Genomic DNA, 19,584 nt, shown 5'->3' with positions numbered 1-19,584 from the left:
AATAAGAGTTCTTTTGAAACTATGTATTTTTGCAAGAATCAGCAGGAGACCAATTTCTGCAGCTCTTCAGGGATTGAAACCTGCCTGTTCAGATATACTCAATTGTATATTGTATATTGTAGGTATATTGTATACCTACAATATACTCAAAATTATAAACCTGTACATGTATTTACTTGACTTTGTAGGATCGACTTTCAATTTGATTTAATGTTATATTACAATAATATTATTTTAATGTTATATTAATTTTCAAAATGTACTTGCTTTTTCTTCTACATCAGGTGAACAGGGTATGTGTTCTACCACCCAGCTGGGGAGGAATGGGAAAAGCCTTTTGCATTCCTGTCCCAAACATGTGATCAAACCAGGAATAGCATTACATCCTCATAATGTCAGTGTTTGTGTGCCAGTGCAAATATTTATGTGCTCTGAGCTGACTGGTTCTTGAAACTAGAAGTGCTCTGTCAAGAAGGTATTGGAGGGAAAAGATGAAAATACAATAGAAAGAAAAAAATCTTGTAACCCTGTATGACTAGGTAATAGAGTATATGTTTTATTTGAAGACAATACTGAGCTATAAACCATGCTATTAAAGGAGACATGTTTCACCTCAAGCCAGCAGAAGGAATAATCCTAGAAATCTCCCAAGAGCATGTCTCCTCATAGTCTGCCTGCCCAAATTTCCCTTGCCACTTGAACTAAATAAAAATCTTCACTGCCTATCTTTGATCATTAGAGAAGCCTAATGACTGTTATTCCAAGGTCCCAACTCATTCCAGTTGTAGCAATACACCACTGGCTAGAGCTACAACATAAGACTATATGCAGCTGCAGTCCAAACAGCCATTCAAGACCTTCGTATATTAAAGGTCCTTGATCAAAACTATAATTTCTGTTGTTACCATAGGTTTTGTAAACCTATTTCTTCCATAAGATTACAAAATTGGCAGTATTGCAACTCAAGACTGACTAATAGTTCATTATATGAATTGCCACTCAGTTTACTAACACAAAAATCTATCAGGATCATATGGATTCACACTAGGAATTCTGTTCCAAAGCAAAATAAAAGCATTATTTTATTAGGAACCCCTGGTACATTTAAATTGTGAAAATGCACAATAGTAGATGTACTATCAAAAAATGAATTGTTTACACACAACACTGCCTAATAAAAACCAGGTATTTATGATCCTGACAATGTGACCACAGAGCAAGCACCTAATCAGAATGTTCAATCCACTTCAGCCATTTCTCTCTAACTAGCAGAGCCGACTGATCAATGGACTGAGACTCTTACTGACTTAGGAAATTGAAGTAAAGCTTGGATTAAGGACTGTAGTAGTAGCTGGCTGCAAATGAGACCTGCAGACTCCAATAAACTCCAGTTTATTTCAGAATTTAAACAAAACAATAAATCAAATCCCATAATTCTTTTATTATAAGGCATTTCCAAATATAGATATATTTCTGAAGAAAGCACATGTTATACTTCCACCTACTGGCCACAAAACTGGGTAATCATCTGGTATCATTCTAATAGGTGGAACAAAATCCTTCCAGGCAAGGCGTCATGAACCTGACAGTCCAATTTCCCATTGAAAGAGAAACTATTCTAAGACAATTTTTATTTTTGTTAAAATTCTACTTAAAAAAAAATCTAGATGTTTCCAAAGAAACACTTTCCATAATTTCCAATTATAATATTGTAATACGCCTGAGCAATGAGCAAGAGGAGGCTTTACAGCCCTGGGAACAAAGCAGGGACTGAAATGCAACTTGCAGAGATTTCCAGCTGCCTTATTTTCTGAATTATGATCCACTGAGAAAGAAAATAAGCTAATAAATCCCTTTTACCTGGCACAACTTGTCCTTCCCAATGACTGAGTAACCTTTGAAAGAAGAAATATAACTAGGATTAAGGTGGTCCTGTGCCTCCTCAGTGCACATACAACAAGAATGGTAGTTCAACTATTAACAGCCCTACAACATCACGTCTCTTTTTCCCATCTCTAACACTAACTAATTTCCAGCCTCCTTAAAACATATTTTCTTTAAGTTGCCACAGTCTGTGCCTGATTCAAATGCTCTTGCTCCTTCTGGAAGCCTGCAGCATTGTTGATTTCCCCTAGATATGACCAACACAGTTCCACTGGAGCTGTTTTTTCTTTCCAGTACACTGCTCCAGGAGAAGCTTGATGCTTCCATGACTTCATCTAATGATCCACATATTCTTGTTTTCATTTGACAGCAAGGATAGTGGGACAGGGCTGTGAGAATTCAGAGAAAAATGTAAACATGGAAAAGTGAGGAAGTGAAAGCAAGTGAGGAAGTGAAGTGAGAGTGAGGGCAATCATGGGAAAGGTAGCAGTGTAGTGACTCAAGGTGAAGTGCTGGCAATACAGTCAGGGATGTAGGGGAAAGGATGATGGAATACCCAACACAGAAGTGAATGAGGTCATCTAAATCTCTCCTTACCCTCTTGCTGTTCCCAAAACAGAAGCTAAAAAAGTCAAATAAATGCAGATGAGTTTGGTAAAAAGCAAGTCTACAGTTTCTTGACTTTCCTTGCCATTCACTCCCCCATCCCACCATCATTCATGCTTGAATGCAATACCCTTAAAATCATCAGGGCCTAAGTTTATGAGAGCACTGTCCTAAGCATCCTACATTCTTCACTCCTTACAACAGGATTATTTGGAAAATTTCTACCCACCTACCTGCAGATGTATCAATGGCTTTTCCAGAAACAGTAACTTTGCCTACAAATAACTTGCTGTTTTCTGGACACTGTGACACAGGTCATGACAAAGAATTCTCTGAATCATCACTGTCACTGGCCAAACAGAGCACTTCCACTACCCAGAAGTTACTGTGACACTGGACAGCTACCAGTGATTCTACCTCCTTCCACAGAAGCATTTCAGCTGAGTGCTAGTAACAGCTAAAAGACAACTAAATACAGCTAAATATTTCCTCACTGATTCACCATGTAAGAAAACCAGCAACCCTTCTAAAGGCAGCTGAGCCAAACTTATACCAATTCAGCAGACCCTCCTGTGATACTCACAAAGGCAGAGATGTTATCACCTGATTTCGTCTGAATGGCAGAACCTGGGCTCACACCAAACTTCCTGTTCTGTCAAGGTCAAAGACACTGTATTTTTATAACTCGTTTTCTGACAACTTCTATTCCAGACAGTGAAGGCTAAAGTGATTTTATCAATGGGTAAAACCCTACCAAGGATAGGCATGTAGTTCAACCCTTCCAAACTCAAGAATTCACACCCTGTAAGAGTGTAATTATCAGCACAGTTAACACACAATAAGAAATGAGGCAACTGCAAACCATCCTCATAACCACTTCCTGCACAAACTTGAGGTTGCTTCCTGTGGTAGAGACAGCACAAGCCAGAACAAGGCACTTTTGGCTGCCCTACACGTCAGCTTTTGAATTTTAGAATGCTTTGATGTTACACACAAACCCTCTTCCCACCAAAGGTGTAATACTCTAACTACACCACTTTTCTTTAAGAGCTCAAATGTACTTCCTTCGAAGAGTAGCTCTTATTTAATGCTTCTCTTCAAGTGCATCCAGAAATGGCTGAGTCAGAACACCTAACTTTTAAACTCAGGTGCATGTTTGAGACAGGCAGACTTCATGCAAAGGCAAAGGTTAGAAACCTCACACTGTCCTAGAGTACCAAAATTCATCATCACTGAAGTACACCATAAATGATAACCATGTCAGAAACCCCGAACACTTCTTAGAATTATTCTGCCTCCTCATTTAAAAACATTTAAATTTCAGTGAATATATTTTCTGCATAAATAAGTGTGTAGCCAACAAAGAATAAGATGTTTAACAGAATGAACTTCCAGACCAGTCATGAAAATTAGCTTATCAGCAGAATCAGTGTGTAAAACTGCATACCAATCAATAACACAGAACATTATTACAAGAGTCTGCCTTCCACTTACCTAAAAGATTTCTGAATTGAAGCCTGAAATAAGCCTGAATTATTGATTTGCTGTGAGAAAATGAAATATTAGGGATACTCACTTTTACCAAAATTATTTTTGCTAGCTCTTCACATACAGGCTTTTCTTCGTCCTTCTTCAAGCCTTCTAATTCAAACAAAGTATTGTAATTTTCCAGCATTTTTGTCATTATCTTGTTGCAGATCTCCTGTTCCTTTATCCCTTCAAATCCAGAGGGCACGCTAGAATTGGAGAGATGACAAAGCAGAGTGTTACAGGGACTCAACATAAAAAAGGTCCTGCAGAGGGTCTCTGTAACATTTCATTTGTGGATACAGGCTGGGTGGCAGGCGCAGGAAACTTTGAATTTGAAAGGAAGCCTATGTTGGTAACAACTATCACAGTTTGTTTGCAGTTTTTCTTATCAATATTCAATACCAGACCTGCTGGCCGATCCACCCTCTCCACAGAATCCAGGCAGGGACAGAATTGAGACAGCCACCAAATGAGGTGCCACCAACTCTGCTGTAAGTTGGGTTTCATGACTCACAGTGCAGACAGTTCAGGCATTTAGATGCTCTGAACTGTTAATTCAAGGGTCAGATTCCTCCAAAACCTTGTTTGTGATAACCTCAAAGGTACACAAGAAGGATAAGTGAAAAAAATAAGAAATCCCACATGCTAAGCAAAACACTGAATGTTAAACAAGGTCTTTGCCTTCAAATGACTCAATGCTGTACACCAGAGTTTTTAATCTAACTTTTGAGTTATCATTTCTTTTGAAAGTAGGGTCATAACTCAAAGGGCTTTCTAAAACATGGAGATGGATGCTGCCTTCTGCAGAAGAGCCTGAAAGATTAATACAAAAAGTGGTTTCTAAGCTCCATTTTCTGGGAGAATAACCAATTACTTGGCTGCTGAAGAAGTAGCTTATTTCTCTCTTGAAACAGGCCCCCTTTGCAGCTTACCACAGGCCTTAGAGGCACACAGAAGAGGGAAGATAATGCATGTATCTGCATGTTTCCTTATGTATGTCACACAACTCTCTCAGGCAGCAAAAAATGCTTATCACTCGCAACAGAGTTCATAATTCATTGAAGCTTCTAGTGATCATCTGCTGGGAAGATAAACTTTCTGCACACTTTATTGGACAATTTTATTGGCCCCAAACTGACTTAAAATCCATTTCAATGCGGAAGTACAATATCTGAAGAATCTTCTTCTGCAATCATTCAGTTTTACCTATTGTACAGTATTTCCAGCAGACACAGTCTTCTCAGTAAGCCACAAAGTGGCTTCACGGATGTGAATTTCCTAAAGACCTTATAAAGTGGCAGAGATTGATGATCAGGAGTAACGAAACACACGAAACATTTAGAGTGAAGAAGCAGAGAAGCCAAAACCAAAAAAAAAGTTTCAAGTACCTTTTGGCTGAAGACAACAAGACGTTATGTGAAAAGAAAACACAACCCAAACCCCCAAAAGCAAAATAAATTCCCCCTGAGCTATCTTACAGGGATGTAACTTGAAAGTACACCATTGCTTACTGCAAAGAGTAAATTGAAATTTACAAAATAACTACCTACCCTAAAACTGTAACTGCAGTTTATTGGGGCCAGATGTGCATTTCAAGAAGAAGGCTCTGAAAGCTGATGCTCCCAGAAACTTGTCATCAAAAAGTGCCTTTTTGTAGGGGCTATTGATCCTTCTCAATGCTTTATTCATACATCTACATGTCAACAGGGAGAGTAACCCAGTGTAGCAGAACACATCTTTGTAAACTCCAGAAGAGAGTCTTTATTGCTATCATGTCAACATTTAATACATGCTAGTATAGCAGGACCTGAATTTTAAAGGATTGAATTATTTTACAATGTAGAATACTAGCAACTGTAAAAATCTGTCAGTCTCAGCTGATTGATTTCTTTAGTGTGGAAGTTGGCCTCAGACTAAATGAAGAAAAAATGGGACAACTTCTATTGATGGATGTGCATGTAAGCTCAGGCCAATTCACTTTGAAGAATGCCAAATATTCACTAAAACTTAGTAAGTGGCCTGAAAAAGTGTATGCATGCAGTAGGTCCATGCAATTATCCTGATTGAAGGAAACCCCTCTTGCCATGCTAAATTATGTGCTCCAGTGTTGGCATGCTGTGAAGCCTGCCTACTTGCTAGCTGAGGCAAATCCTGACTATTACCTTCCTGATTTGTTTTTCCAAAACAGAGCACAACTTAAATAATGGCACCCCTATGAATCTTATTCCCAGGAAAACGACTGAAAATGTAATAGAGCACATGCAAGTTAAAATAAAGACTCCAGACAACAGAATTTTCACCTAAGCCACATCTGCTGGGAAGTACAGCCAACAGCTGCCTACTGGCAACAGCTAATACAATAAAATTCTATCTGGTTGAAAAACAGTCCAGTCTATAAAGTTTTCATAAAGCACAAAAACAGTACTTAATTTCTGCCCAATTCCATTACTTTCTTGCCCTCCTTTCCCCATGCTACCTTGTCAGTGAAAATTTATTAAATCAAACCTGTGAAAAATCCGACATCCCATTCTGAACAATTCTGTATGATTAGGGTGAGATACATATGAAAACACAAGGCTAAAGCTTGTGGCTTCAGTCTTTTTTAACACTTCTCTCTGACTGTAACTAAGCAAAGGACCATGAATTGATTTATTTTAATGGAAATTTAACATATTTTATTCATTGCCACCTCTCTGCCACTTAAACAGGCATATTTAACAAAGTTTCTAATATATTTCTCCTATAATTGCTATTATTAGACCTCAATCACGATAAGGACTATTACACTCCATGAGCTCTCCATGGTGACATTTTCATTTCAACAAATATATGCTGAGCTGAAGATAAGTTTATATTATGAGCACACACCACCCTGCCTATTTATACAAAGTAAACTCCATCTGCTGCCACACTGCATGATCTACCAGTTTGACTAGACTTTTCTGAAAATGTGTGTAAAAAAAAATAGCATTTTACTGCTATTCATTTTACAGCTCTTCTCATTCTGAAAAGTCATGACATCTACAAATGTCACTTCAACTGACTAAAAAAAGCCAGATCTGTGAGAAAATATTCTCTCACACTTCCACTTTCCTGATGCACACCCTAATCCTTGGAAAAATTTCATGATCATTTGTGAAGATCTTGTTAAAAGATCACAGTATAAAACTGCTGATAGTCATGGTTCCCTTATGTCTATTTTCATGCTAATTAGGCATTACAACCGCTTCGCTTTGAGAATTAGACACACAATTTACTCCAGTTACAAAATCCTCAACAGAAGCACTTCATCCCCTTACAGCCACATATGTACAAATTACTTCAGTAGCAGCACCAGAAGCATCAGTTTCACGACCACAAGCACCAGAAGGGTGCCATAAACCTGAAATTTCTATGGTTATTTCTAGAAGAAAAAGGGTTGATAAGTTCAGATCTATCTTAGCGATTTGAACGGGGAAACTCCCACTGAGGTTATCACAGTGGCTTGCAAAGTCATCAACAGACACACAGCATAGGCAGAGCAGGAGCAAATTCCCTAGTGTCCCCGCCCTTAGATTCCCCAGACACCTGCCCTTCCCAGAGAGATGCTCTGAGTGATCTGTGTGCAAAGCACAGCATGTCCACTTTAAGTATTTGGAAAAAATGTGCCTTGTCTAAATGAAGCATCAGCATTAACAGTATCTGACACAGTTAAAAAGGTCAAGACCAAAGGTGCATTAGTACCACAAGTTTTGCAGGATATTAAAAACTGAAATTATTGGTGAAGTCATTTTAAAGCAGAAAAAGCAGTAGTTCTCAAAACATTACTTGGTAATTGGATCAGGCTGTCAGCTCTTCATTTCAAAATCTGATACACAGCAGCATTTCACACTTCTGCACAATGTCCTACCAGCATGGCTGGCCCACCCAGTGCAGCTCCATGCAGCTCCTGTCCATGCAGACACCACACCCACATGTTCTTTGGGTTTTCCAGACTGAGTTCATGTCTCTTTCCACAGGGATGCTCAGGAAAGCTTGTCTTAAAGGGTTAAACTACAGCAAGGCTCTGTGTCACAGCTTTTACTCAGAAGTCAAGTGACCTGAGGTCAGATTAACTCACTGTGAAAGAATTCCTTACATCTCGGGCATTTAGTTAAATGAATTTACCTCAGGGTCTCTGTAAACAAGCTGTAACAGGCTGAATGCAGAGTGGGCTTTCCAGACAGTGAACCTCCAGACTCTACTGAGAGCAGTGCAGTGACACACACAAACATGGCTGCATGTGGCACAGGACAGGCATCACTACAAAGCTCTGTCACCATCCACCACACCTGGGAAACTTGCTTCAAGTGGCCAGGAGGACCTGGGACATAGTAATCTGTCTATAATGAGCTGAACTGAGGTCACTGAACTCATTTCCCCAGGCAGCAACTGCTGACACCTCCCTGTCACAAATGAGAACCAGAGACTTCCATGTGAAAGGGTCATCTCATTATGAATTCCCAACAGTGCTTGACCCCACCCTGTCTGAGATGAAAGATGCACATTACCATTTCCCCAAGTGGCTTTCCAGAAGCAGCTTGCATGGAATGACAGCACTGTAATCCTAGCTTACAATCACAGGGGGCTATATGTTCTACAGACTACTTTTGCTGCTTGTACAGTACCTTTTGTAGAGAAGCACCACAGCCACCTTAACATTCTCCCAGGGAATCCTGCCAGAAATGAAGGGACAGGAAACACTGCATGGATTTTTGTTTCTCCAGCCCCAGCAAAACATTTTCATTAGTACTTCAGATGCCCATGAGTGCCTCAACATGCACAAGTGGAGATTTTGAGAGCAGAGTTGCAGTAATTTATAGAGGTTACAACTCGAGGCAGTATGTTCTGTGCCTCTAGGCGGACTTCTCTGTGTTTGTAACAGATGCAGCCTCGTGGCCATAACTCATCCACTTCAGGTGATGAAAGGGATTTGTCCTAACGTATCAGTCCACAAACTGGTGCAGCTGAAAAAAGGCACATATTCATGTCTGCAGACTCTACTGCAAGATCACAGTCTAATAAGTAGCTAAAGATACAGCAATACTCACTTGAGACAGTTGTTCATCTCACTCTGTGCGATTCATTTACATGCTCTGCATCATTTGCAGGATTACATCTCACCAACCTGGGTGAAATGCAATGACAGATACAACTACTGACATTTTGCAGAAGTGTTTTAGCTCCTGTGATACTGGAGAATCAACTCTGGGGCATGTACCCACCTGTCTGTTAAAATCTGTTCCAGAGTATTTTCTCTAAGCCTGGCTAGCTTAAGTCACTCGCTAATTCTGCTCTATCAGCATTGCTTGCAAAATCACAAATAATTCATAAAAAATAATAGCACTAATAAATAATAATAAAACAATACACATAATAAATGATAATAATTCATAATAAAATGTAAAATGCAGGCAACACAGGTAACAGGAAGCAGTTAGAGTGATGCTGCCACAAAGGCTTTACTGACTGACTTCATTTATATGCAAAATCTTTTGCTTCAGCAAAAGCTCCATTTTTCATCACAAAATTATAGTGACAGTAAGCATCTTAGAGAGTGCAACCTACATAAAGGGGGACAAAGGGCAGTCCAGAGGCCTAATATCCCCTTACAAAGTGCACTACTTTCAACTCCAAGTATTTCAAAGGGGAGGCTCTTCAAAAACTCTCCTTTTGATTGCATTTGAGCTGTATTGCTGAGCTGAAATATTCATGAGTATTTAATATGATTACAGATGAGAACATTTATAGCCTTGCTATATTGATGTTTTAAACTGTCATTATAGGCTTCAGCATACTGAATACTTACAAAAAATTCCTTTACAGTGCTGGAAAATGCAGTATTTAAAATCTATATGAACCCTTTCTATATGAAAGGTTATGGCTGCATGCTCTAATTAGCAAGAATTCATGTTTAAATAACAATATTCAGTACTCAGTTTGCCCCTGATCCTGGATGCACATTTGTTTTGAAGACTGATGCAGGACTGGGGCTGCACTGCCTGAAAACAAAGCCCATCCACATAATGTTCCAAAGGCCAACATTACTCACTGAGGAGTATTAATTCAGCCCCTCTGCTTTCACTTCAGTTTTGTATACCCAATCCATGCAGGCTCCAAGGCTGCTAGAAACCAAGGTAAGACATTCATGCATAACTTCAGATCAGATTTTAATTCTTTCAAGTTCAGCATCTCTGAAATGCCTACATCTACCCTACAATCTACCATTTTCTCCATATCCAAAGATAATATACTTTTCTTGTTACCCTTCGTGTTACATAATCATCATACATAAATAACTGCATCTAACTACAGTATTTTAACAGGACACCTGCATTTGCCAGCCACTTCTAGGGGGATGGAGCAATCCCTCACAACACATTTAATCTCTGTTGGAATGAAACACAAACAAGTTCACGAGGGCTTGAATGATGGAGGTCACACACAGAGATCATTGTTTGAGAGAGAGCTGCAAAAAATGGTGCAAATGGATCCTCTGATTATGTTGTTACACCTCATGTCTTACCATGCCAACCAAAGGACAGGATAAGGGCAGCAGCAGCTCCTCTGATACCCAGCTCCTGGAGAACAGAGAGGAGGAGAGAAAACCTCTCCATTTCAGCACAAGATGTTAGAGCCAAGCAGAGCCCACATAGCAGCCCTTAACCAAGGCTATGTCTCTCCAGGAGCTGAAATTCAGGTCAACAAACAATAACTTCCTCCAAGAGTAACCACACTGCAAATGTTAATACTCTACATAGATTAGCCCAGTGACAGAAAAGACAGCTATTTTTGTTCCTTCGTGCTTGTAGCTCTTCCAGGGCTGTATTTCTCAATAGACTTGACCTTCGCCTTCCATCACAATAAATCTGAACAAACCAAGTTAGGAGAAAACAGTGAACGCAATGTCAAATCTTTTTTTGAGCTGTTTGACCTTGCCCTTTACATGTTCTTGTATCTTACATCACACTTCATTATAAGGAATGCAAATAGCCATTTTTCCCTTCTATTCATTAGAAATACAGAAAGCACAAGATAATCTTTCATAGAAAAGCACTAGTGCAGTTTGTCAAACAGACAGTAAGGAAGCAGGGGAAGTACTGGATAAGATAAAAGCAATAAGGGTTGAAGGTTTAGGAGATGGGATACGTTACAGAGGATATGATGTAGAAAAACAGAATGAGATTAAGAGAATTAAAATGAAATCTAAATATCTGGAAAGTGGCCAAGCAGCATGATTTATTCAACTGTTAAACAACTTCAGTTATGGAGTAGGAGATACTATGCTTAAGTAGCTAAATTGTCACTAAAAATACCTTGCCAAAAGAAGTCCTTCACTACCAGCAGATGGGCTTTATCTTCTCTGACACTGTGCATTAACTATACAAACTGACGTTACTTTTAGACATGAGTGTGAATTTCTGACAGAAAAATCTCAGTTCTCCCTGCTTCGGCAGTGTAATTGCTGACAAGCTGGATGCTGAGCCTTCTTTCCTTGTCGTGGAGAAACCCGCCATGCACTGCTCTGAACAAAAAATGCAAAGCGAGAGGAGCAATCACTTCAGCCTACTGGAACATTTAATTTTTGCAGCCTCTCCATGGACTACCTGCAGCCAGTAGAGAGAGACAGCCTTTGCCAAGCAGGCTTCAGGCAGCCTTCCTCTGCAGCTCCGAAAAGTGTTCTGAGGATCTCCTTCTGGATGCTTGGCCAACCAACTGGTTAAGCCAAATACCTAAAAACAGTGCTGCAAGTTCTTTCCTCTCCTTATCAAATTTTTGTTGGTACAGATAGTCACAGTTCCAGCAATATAAGACTGCATTCATTAACACAGGAGAAAAGGGTATTTGAACTGTTGCTCTCAGTCTTTCTGTCTGGAGCACAAGAATGAACTACCTTGAAAAGATCCAGATCTGATGAAACACATAGCTGAAATACCAGATGGTGAAACTTAGTTAAAAAAAAAAAAAATCTACAATCTACATCCCTAATTCTAACCTATTTGGGTCTTTTAAAAGCACATTAGCCCTTTGGTAAGTGTGAAGCCTTGCTTTCAACGCCTCTTTTGCCATATGAATATTTTTTTCAAGGTGTCACATCTGCTGGTCTGGTTACACTCACATACAGACTCATGAGCCTTTGGTTTTTCACCTCCAGTGAACTCTGCCTTCCCCAGTCTTCTGCAATAGAATGAGGTGTTTCCATCTCTGTACCTTGCAAAAACTCTTACATCTTTTCCATGCTGCCTTAGGAGCAGAGATCAGTTGTGGCAACAACTATAGAGCTTTCAACACATACACTTTGGTTTTACAAAGATCAATACAAATGCAACATTGATACAAGGAACTCACTTGTCTCTTCTTGGTGATATCACACACCTTTCAAGACTGATGACTGAACTAAACTGCTTAGGTGTCTCTCATGTCAAAGATCTTGGATGCCAGCCAGTGGGCTCATTGCAGAGGTGAAGGTGCTAACGCTGCACTGCATGACTGCAGTGACTCAACAGAAACCTCACTCAAGAGTGTTCTTGCATCTGGAAATAACTGCTCTGGCTACTGCTGCAAGCTCCACCAGCACATAAAACACGTCTTCAGCAGAAGCACCCAGGAACTGCACCCAGTGAAAGAACCCAGTAAAGCTATTGACCCCAGTAAGGAGTTTTAAGAGACCAGTGGATCCCTACAAGCTACAGAGCAGTTTCTGAATACACTAGGACAGAGAGACCACAATCATTGGCATCTGAGGGCAAACACCAGATCACAAGGCCAAAGATGCAGAGAGTATGCAGTATCCATCTCTAGAAATTATATAGCACCTGGGTGCTGCATTAGAGTCCTTTTCCACCAAGGATCCTTTGTCAAAGGCTTCTGGAGAGAAGCACTCATATCAACTGATACCAAAGGAAGAAACCAGTATGAGTACAAGCCTCCTTGCACTGATACATTCTGAAGGCCTTTCACTGTTATACTTCTGCTCTGCTACCAAAGCAGCAATACAAAACTCATGAACAGTTTAGCAAAAAGCAAGAGGAAATGAGAGAGCAACTCCACTTCCATTTGGCTCAAAAACAGCTCTAGCATTGAAGTTTAACACAGAGTCCGAGTCACTGCCTCCATCTGATCACCCTGATTAAGTAGATTTTGGACATCTACATTTCTGGTCACCTGCCAGCCTGCCATAGTAAAACGTCCAACTTACTGAAAGCAGTTTGGTCCAAATACAGTGGCAAGATTGCAAAGATTCATCCTGTTCTCTACGTGATGTTCAGCAACCTTTATCAGGAACTGGCACAGGTACTTCAGCAAGCAGTAATGAGCATCAGGCAGTTCTTTAAGGAGTTCTTTCAAGTAACTTTCCTTCTGCATGTCATTTCTAGAGTCTAGGAAAAAGAAGAGAAGAAAAAACATATACATATGATTTTCTTCGTTGCTGCCAACTTAATTACATGGGTGAGCAAGCAGTGGAAGCTAAAATTCACTCCTGCTTCTGCTCAGAGACCACAACTCCTCAGTTTTCCTCAGGGAATGTGCATGTTTGTCCTGAGCCTCACCGTGGCCACCAAGGGTGCCATTTCATTCTTACCTTTATGCCGTAACCTTTTTCCTGAGCAGATTGAGCAGTTACTAACTGTCAGCTAAGAGCTTTAAAGCATGATTATCCCCACCTGGCACAGCTAAATCTGCTTTAACTCCCTCTCTACCATGCTCCTTCTGGATCTCATCCCTACTTCCCAAACCCTTCTCATACTATTACTTTGCCTTCCCATGAAAACCTTGAAAAATAAGAAAGCAAGAATGGTAAAACAAAGGGTCTCCTGAAATGCACAGTGTTATAACAGCACTACAATACCTTCTGTGGGTGACAACTCTGCTACATATTCAGGAAGGGAAACTTTCCTTATGGGAAACAGACCATTCTGGGCACTGCCACACTCCAAAACGAGTCAAAATGTGGCTTCATGTTAGACATTAGCCTTGTTATACTGTACAATCTTCTAGAATTTAGGTATGGTTAAAAGTTTTCCATATTGAACTGAGTCTAAGTATTAAAGTAAAAATTGCATGAACTTCACAGATGCTGTGTTTATACACACCCAGGTGGTGAACACAAGCTTGGCCTCATACACAGCTTCTGCTTAATTGTGTCCTGCTGCTGGAATTGAATCCACATGCAAAATGTTTTGCTTCCCTCCTCCATCCCAAAAACACCTTCCAAAGAGTGATTTGTACCCCCCAAAATCTTGGATTTACATGTTGATAGAAGCAAAGTTTTAAAAACAAGTCAATACTGCTTTCCCTTTATACCATAACGGGATACGTTAGTCCTTGCAAATATTAATTTCTACTCTCCACGAAAGTGAAATGTTACTGAAACTTTCCCATATGCATGAAAACCCCGTGGACTCTGCAACATCATTTTCAGACAGAAGACCTCATGCCCTGAAGGTTTTCCGCACCGATATGATTATAATTATAAGCAGTGTCCATTAGCATGAGGCCATCTGTGCATTTCTAGTACTTTTTTCCTTATTTATCAGCCTTATGGGTTGCTGGTACTGCTCTGCTGTATGCCCTGCTACCAGAATGCAGAGAAGAGTAGCAGGAAAATATTCCATGTCTTGTGTTGCAAGAAAAAAAAAAAAATTTACATTTGTTTCACGTTTTTTAGACAGATAAAAAGGAGAGGAAAACAAAGATTGTTTTTTGTTTTCAAAGTATGAACACCGTTTAATGTATGTATAAACATTTCAGAAATCCTGTCTTTGTTTTCATCTTTCATTTACCAGAAATATTCCAGGGCTGGGCAGAACAGTGTTTCAGGAGGAGAGTGGTTTGAAAAGTGGTTAGCTGCAATATTATTTCTGTTTTACAATCAGACATTTATTGTGGCTAATAAACAGGATTTATCCTGCAAATAAATGGCAAACAAATGAGGCTTTTTATATACTTATTTGCCACTTCATACAGCTGAAACTTGAGGGACTTCATCTGCTTCCAGGTTTAGGATTCCTGCCTTCCCTGAAATGCCTAATACTGTACATGACAAGAAAGCCTTTTTAAGTTTTATACGCATGGTGAATTCACTTTTATATGTCTGTTTTGGTACCACAGACTTAGTATGAATTCTTTCATCACAGCAGACCAAAGTTTAAAATGCCAGTCAAATTACAGAGCTAAACATTTTAAGCAACTGGTTAACTATATCCTTTTCTTCTACAGATAAGAAATTAGGTCCTTCAGAAAAGTCAAATATCAAATATGCATGAAGCAGATGCGAAAAAAAAATCTTATTTGCTTGCTTATCACAACCTTTTTTACAGTGACAGAGAGGAAAAATTCATCATGACCTTGCTACTAGCAATCAGCTTGGCAACAGCAAGAAATCTGATCTATTATTGCAGCAAAATTTCAGGAGGCTTCTGAAGGCTGTATTAAAGGGAATAAAAATAAGGAATTTCAGTGCATTTTGTATTTGCACTGATCAAAGTGGACTGTACAGTCTCTGACTTGATTACTTTTTATGAATCTTAAAAGAAAACAAAACACAACTAATTTCCATGTAGCCAAAACATAATCCTAACATACTTTTCTTTAGATAACAAAGCAACTAGCACAGTGTTTTCTACTAGAAATTGCTTGCAGTTATGATAAGGAAAGCCACAGCCATCACCCAGAAAAAATGTACCTCTTCCATCACCATCACCCTGTCATCTAATTAGGGAATGCCCTTGATAACCAATTGTTTCTCTGAGTCTCCCACTGGGACTTTAGACTGATGGGTACTTTTTCATTTACTGGAGGAATTTCCATCCCTTCCTGTGAAAAATGCATATTTTATGATTGGCTTTTCGCAAATATTAAATTGAATACTATATGTATTATGTTATATTGATTAGAAGTGCTGTATTAACATTTTAATAGTATGGTAAATGTAGTTTTGTAGTTAAAATAGAACCTATGTATGTGGGGTTTTTTTTTACTAACTCAAGCAAGAGATGAGATAATGAAGAAACTCTTCACACAGAGATGACAATGATGGGGGCCCATAAAGAATTACTGCCTCCTTATCGGAAAAGACAAACATTCTTCCACCTTCTCTCCGTCTATATGGAACCACCAGGATTAAGGGGAAGAAGTTGACAAAAACCAGAAAAGTTCTTAATTTGCAAGGAATTTATGCATCATGTATGAGATGTATGAATATGCAACAGGCTACTGCTTTTAAAGATTATTCCTTTGTTCACAAGGCATGCTTATTGGGCTTAAGTGCCCGAGAGCATCCGGACGTCCGTAATTCTTTGCTTTTTATTGTCTTGTAATTGTCCTAACTCTAAATTTTCATTACTCTAATTGTATTACTATTTTTATAACTATTTTATTATTATTAAACTTTTAAAAATTTAAAAACCAAGTGATTGGCGTTTATAACACTTCCAAACTAGGAAGATGCTAATAACTACCACAAAACATTCCAAACAGAGGTTTGCACTCTAACAACAAACAAAGCTATTGGGCCCGTGGCCTTAGTAAGTAATATTTTCTGGGTAGGATGTCCCTGTTCATTAACCATGATGTTTTATGGGGTATGAATCAACATCAAAAATGTTATTGCTGGGCACAGTCAAACCTTTGTTCACTTCTGCACTTTCAAGAACAGAGACAGATACCACATCTCAAGATCATGAGAAATTACCGTAATTGAAGGACGAAGAGATACTGAGTAACATGAGGCAGCAAATGCCATTTATTGAGCCATCAAGTTCCTTCTCCTTGTGAAATCTAAGAAAGAAAACAGGGCTTTGCTCTCTGTCCCCCTTCTCCAGTAAAAAGACAAGGGAAGAAACTCAAGTTTTTCTTCCAAAAGAGTCCAAAAATCAGAATTAATTTGTTGATTCTTCTGCTGATGACATTTCATGGATTCTAGCTTTATTTTTAAAAATTGCTTTAATAATTTGTGGTGAATCTAGGCAGTGACATGCATACACAGTATTCCATGCACTTTGTACAGTTTTCAGGACAAGTCTACTACTGCTATCCATGACCGTATTTCTTCAAATATAACAGCTTTTCAACTTATTAGAGAGCAAAAGCAGTCCTGAGTCATAACAACAACCCATTCTTTGGAACATTTCTTCTCCTTTTCAGTTTGTTTCAAAGTCAGTCAATAAGGTTTTTTGAGCTGGTAGTGACTATCAGAAAAGCATCAGAGCATCAGAGTGGTTTATGTTATTCATGATTTTCAAGCACAGCATATCCAGTTATTTTGAAAATTTTGCCTAGGGGAAAAGGAGGAAAATAAGAATGAAGCCTAAGAGGAAGGTAGTCTCAAGGCAGACAAAGACATTCAACTTTTCATTCTGGGAGCCTTCCAAAAGCCATGTGCAATAGACAGCATCTCAGCCAAGGCCTGCAAGAGAAGCCTAGCTAGATGTGCAGTCAGCCAGGGCTTGAAACAAAGAATGAAATAGAGTGGATTGGGCTGAGGAAGGGAACAAAACCAGCAGCCTCAGGCCATGTCTAGGCTCAGCAGCCTGAGGACACAAAACACAGAGGATCAAGGAAGCCAGCAAGGGCAGCTGGCACGTCAAAGCTGAACTAGGGACTCATTAGTGAAGAACTGAGTCAAGGAGACAAGTGAAAAGGACAGGCAGTATCTCCAAAAATGTTAATTAACTAGAAACAGGAGTCTCAACATTGTAGGAGGTACAGACACATTTGTAAGGGTGTTTTCAGTCTCATTTAATTTCAGCATACACCCACAGCTCACAAGAGGGACATATTTTCCAATAGTTCATGCTATTTCTGAACATATTGAGTGTCTCTGACATACTAGATACACAATTTAATTCCCCAGTTCATCTCTGTTCATGTCACTCCTTTATGCTGCCTGAGCTTCACTAAATATATGGAATTAATGCAAACAGCTGTGCATAATTGTCTTGCTCAAGTCTCAAATGGTCTGACCCCAAACAACTCCAGTCCAGAAGCACTGAAGCCACATTATCACAGTGCCCTAGCCAATTATCTGTGCTGTGAGGTGAGGAAGAAAGGCAACTGCTCAGTGTCATCCTACCACTGCATAGCTTCCAGCTGCCTTGCATGCTACCAGACTGGAGGGTAGACAGAAAAGCTTGCATCTGTTAGCAGTTCTCAACGTGCCCTGGGAAGCTGATCTTTGGCACAGAGGCAGCAGGTTGTGCATTGCAGTACCATGGCACCCACTGGGCTGCAGGAGGAATTAAAGCATTTCTTTCCACCTCTGCAATCTATGCAAAGTGGGACTCCAGTCTCTCTCTGCCAAGAAACAATCTGCTTCAGACACCATCCTTCAGCCATGATTCTGCCCCAGAGGAGAAAAATCATGCCTTGCTGCCTTCAGGAGCAGAAACGTTGCAAGCCCTGCTCATAAGAAGGCTGTCATCACAATCGAGCTTGAGACACCTCACTCTCTATCATTACAGCGCTTTGCAGTGCTGTATTTATCCTTCGTTCCAACATACTGGGGGAACAGCACACTTCTTTTGCAACTCTGGTGAGTGTCCTCTGCATAAAAATCCAGTTCCAAGAGTTTTTACTGTGTAATGAACGTCATAATCATATAGAAAACAAAAATTATTTCTCTAGCTTGGAAACAGCTCTGACAACACTTAAAATGACCATAAAAGCCAAAGGAAAAGGTTTAAATCATGCCACAAGAACATGGAGAATCACAGATATCCAATGAATCAGATTTCATGCACTGCTGCAGTTACCATGGTGTGAGAAACGACACTCATTGTAAAAAAATTCAAAGGTTTATTAAACCTTAACAAAATAGAACACAGGATCGAATAAAGAAAAATTACACCGCTGGGAGCATGGGACTACAATGCCATGTGCTCACCCACAAAACAGCTGCTCTGCCTTTTATACCCCTGGGGGTTGCAAAAGGTTACCCTAGCCCCTCCCAAAGCCTGCCAGTCAATTCTTCTTTGCCATCCATTGGTGAGACTGCTTGCTTGCAACTTGATTGGGGGTCAGGTGTTGTCATGCTGCACCTCCTAGTAACAAGCCTGCCCTCCTCCCAGCTGCCCTATGCAAGGGGCACAGGTACATGCCCTCCCTCCACATGTCCCAACTACCAAGGCTGTCCAGTGGCAACAATACAAGGGAGATTACGGGGAGCACAGAGGACATCCAGACAACAAATCACAATAACATCAATAAAACTTCTCATAATGTACACATAATATTCATCCCTTAATTGTGAGAGCCAACCATCTCAAGACCCATCTATAATAATGGTTAAAAGGTCAGTTCTCATCTATTCATTTTGACAGTAATTGTTCAGATCAAAATTTGACCTCCAAAATCCCCAACACAAGCTGTATTTTTGGTTCTGCTTGTTCATGTAACTCAAACAGCTGCTGGCTACTAAGTGTTCTGTAAACTGACCTGTTGATCTGGAAGGGAGCTGCTCCTTCCCTTCCCCTCCCTGCCTAGCAAACTTCTCCCTGAAAAAGGCAAGACTGTTCACAGGCACCAGACAAAACCATGCCAGTCATC

The 19,584-nt window shown here is 39.8% G+C and overlaps 1 protein-coding gene across 9 annotated transcripts in view; it reads right to left on the bottom strand.

Annotated features, from left to right (window-relative positions):
- The window catches only part of FAM13A (family with sequence similarity 13 member A), a 143,043-nt gene that overhangs the window by 86,802 nt on the left and 36,657 nt on the right, over positions 1-19,584 (bottom strand). For all 9 annotated transcript variants that reach the window (XM_068187603.1, XM_068187597.1, XM_068187599.1 and 6 more), the window contains 2 exons: positions 13,238-13,418; positions 4,067-4,226 (listed from right to left, as the gene is read on the bottom strand). In XM_068187603.1, the coding sequence (XP_068043704.1) occupies positions 4,067-4,226; positions 13,238-13,418 (341 nt within the window). The remainder of the gene's footprint in view (positions 1-4,066; positions 4,227-13,237; positions 13,419-19,584) is intronic.

The sequence above is a fragment of the Anomalospiza imberbis genome, chromosome 4 (genome assembly GCF_031753505.1).
Source record: "Anomalospiza imberbis isolate Cuckoo-Finch-1a 21T00152 chromosome 4, ASM3175350v1, whole genome shotgun sequence".
In the NCBI taxonomy this organism is placed as follows: Eukaryota; Metazoa; Chordata; class Aves; order Passeriformes; family Viduidae; genus Anomalospiza; species Anomalospiza imberbis.
This window is presented reverse-complemented; position numbering and strand designations above follow the sequence as displayed.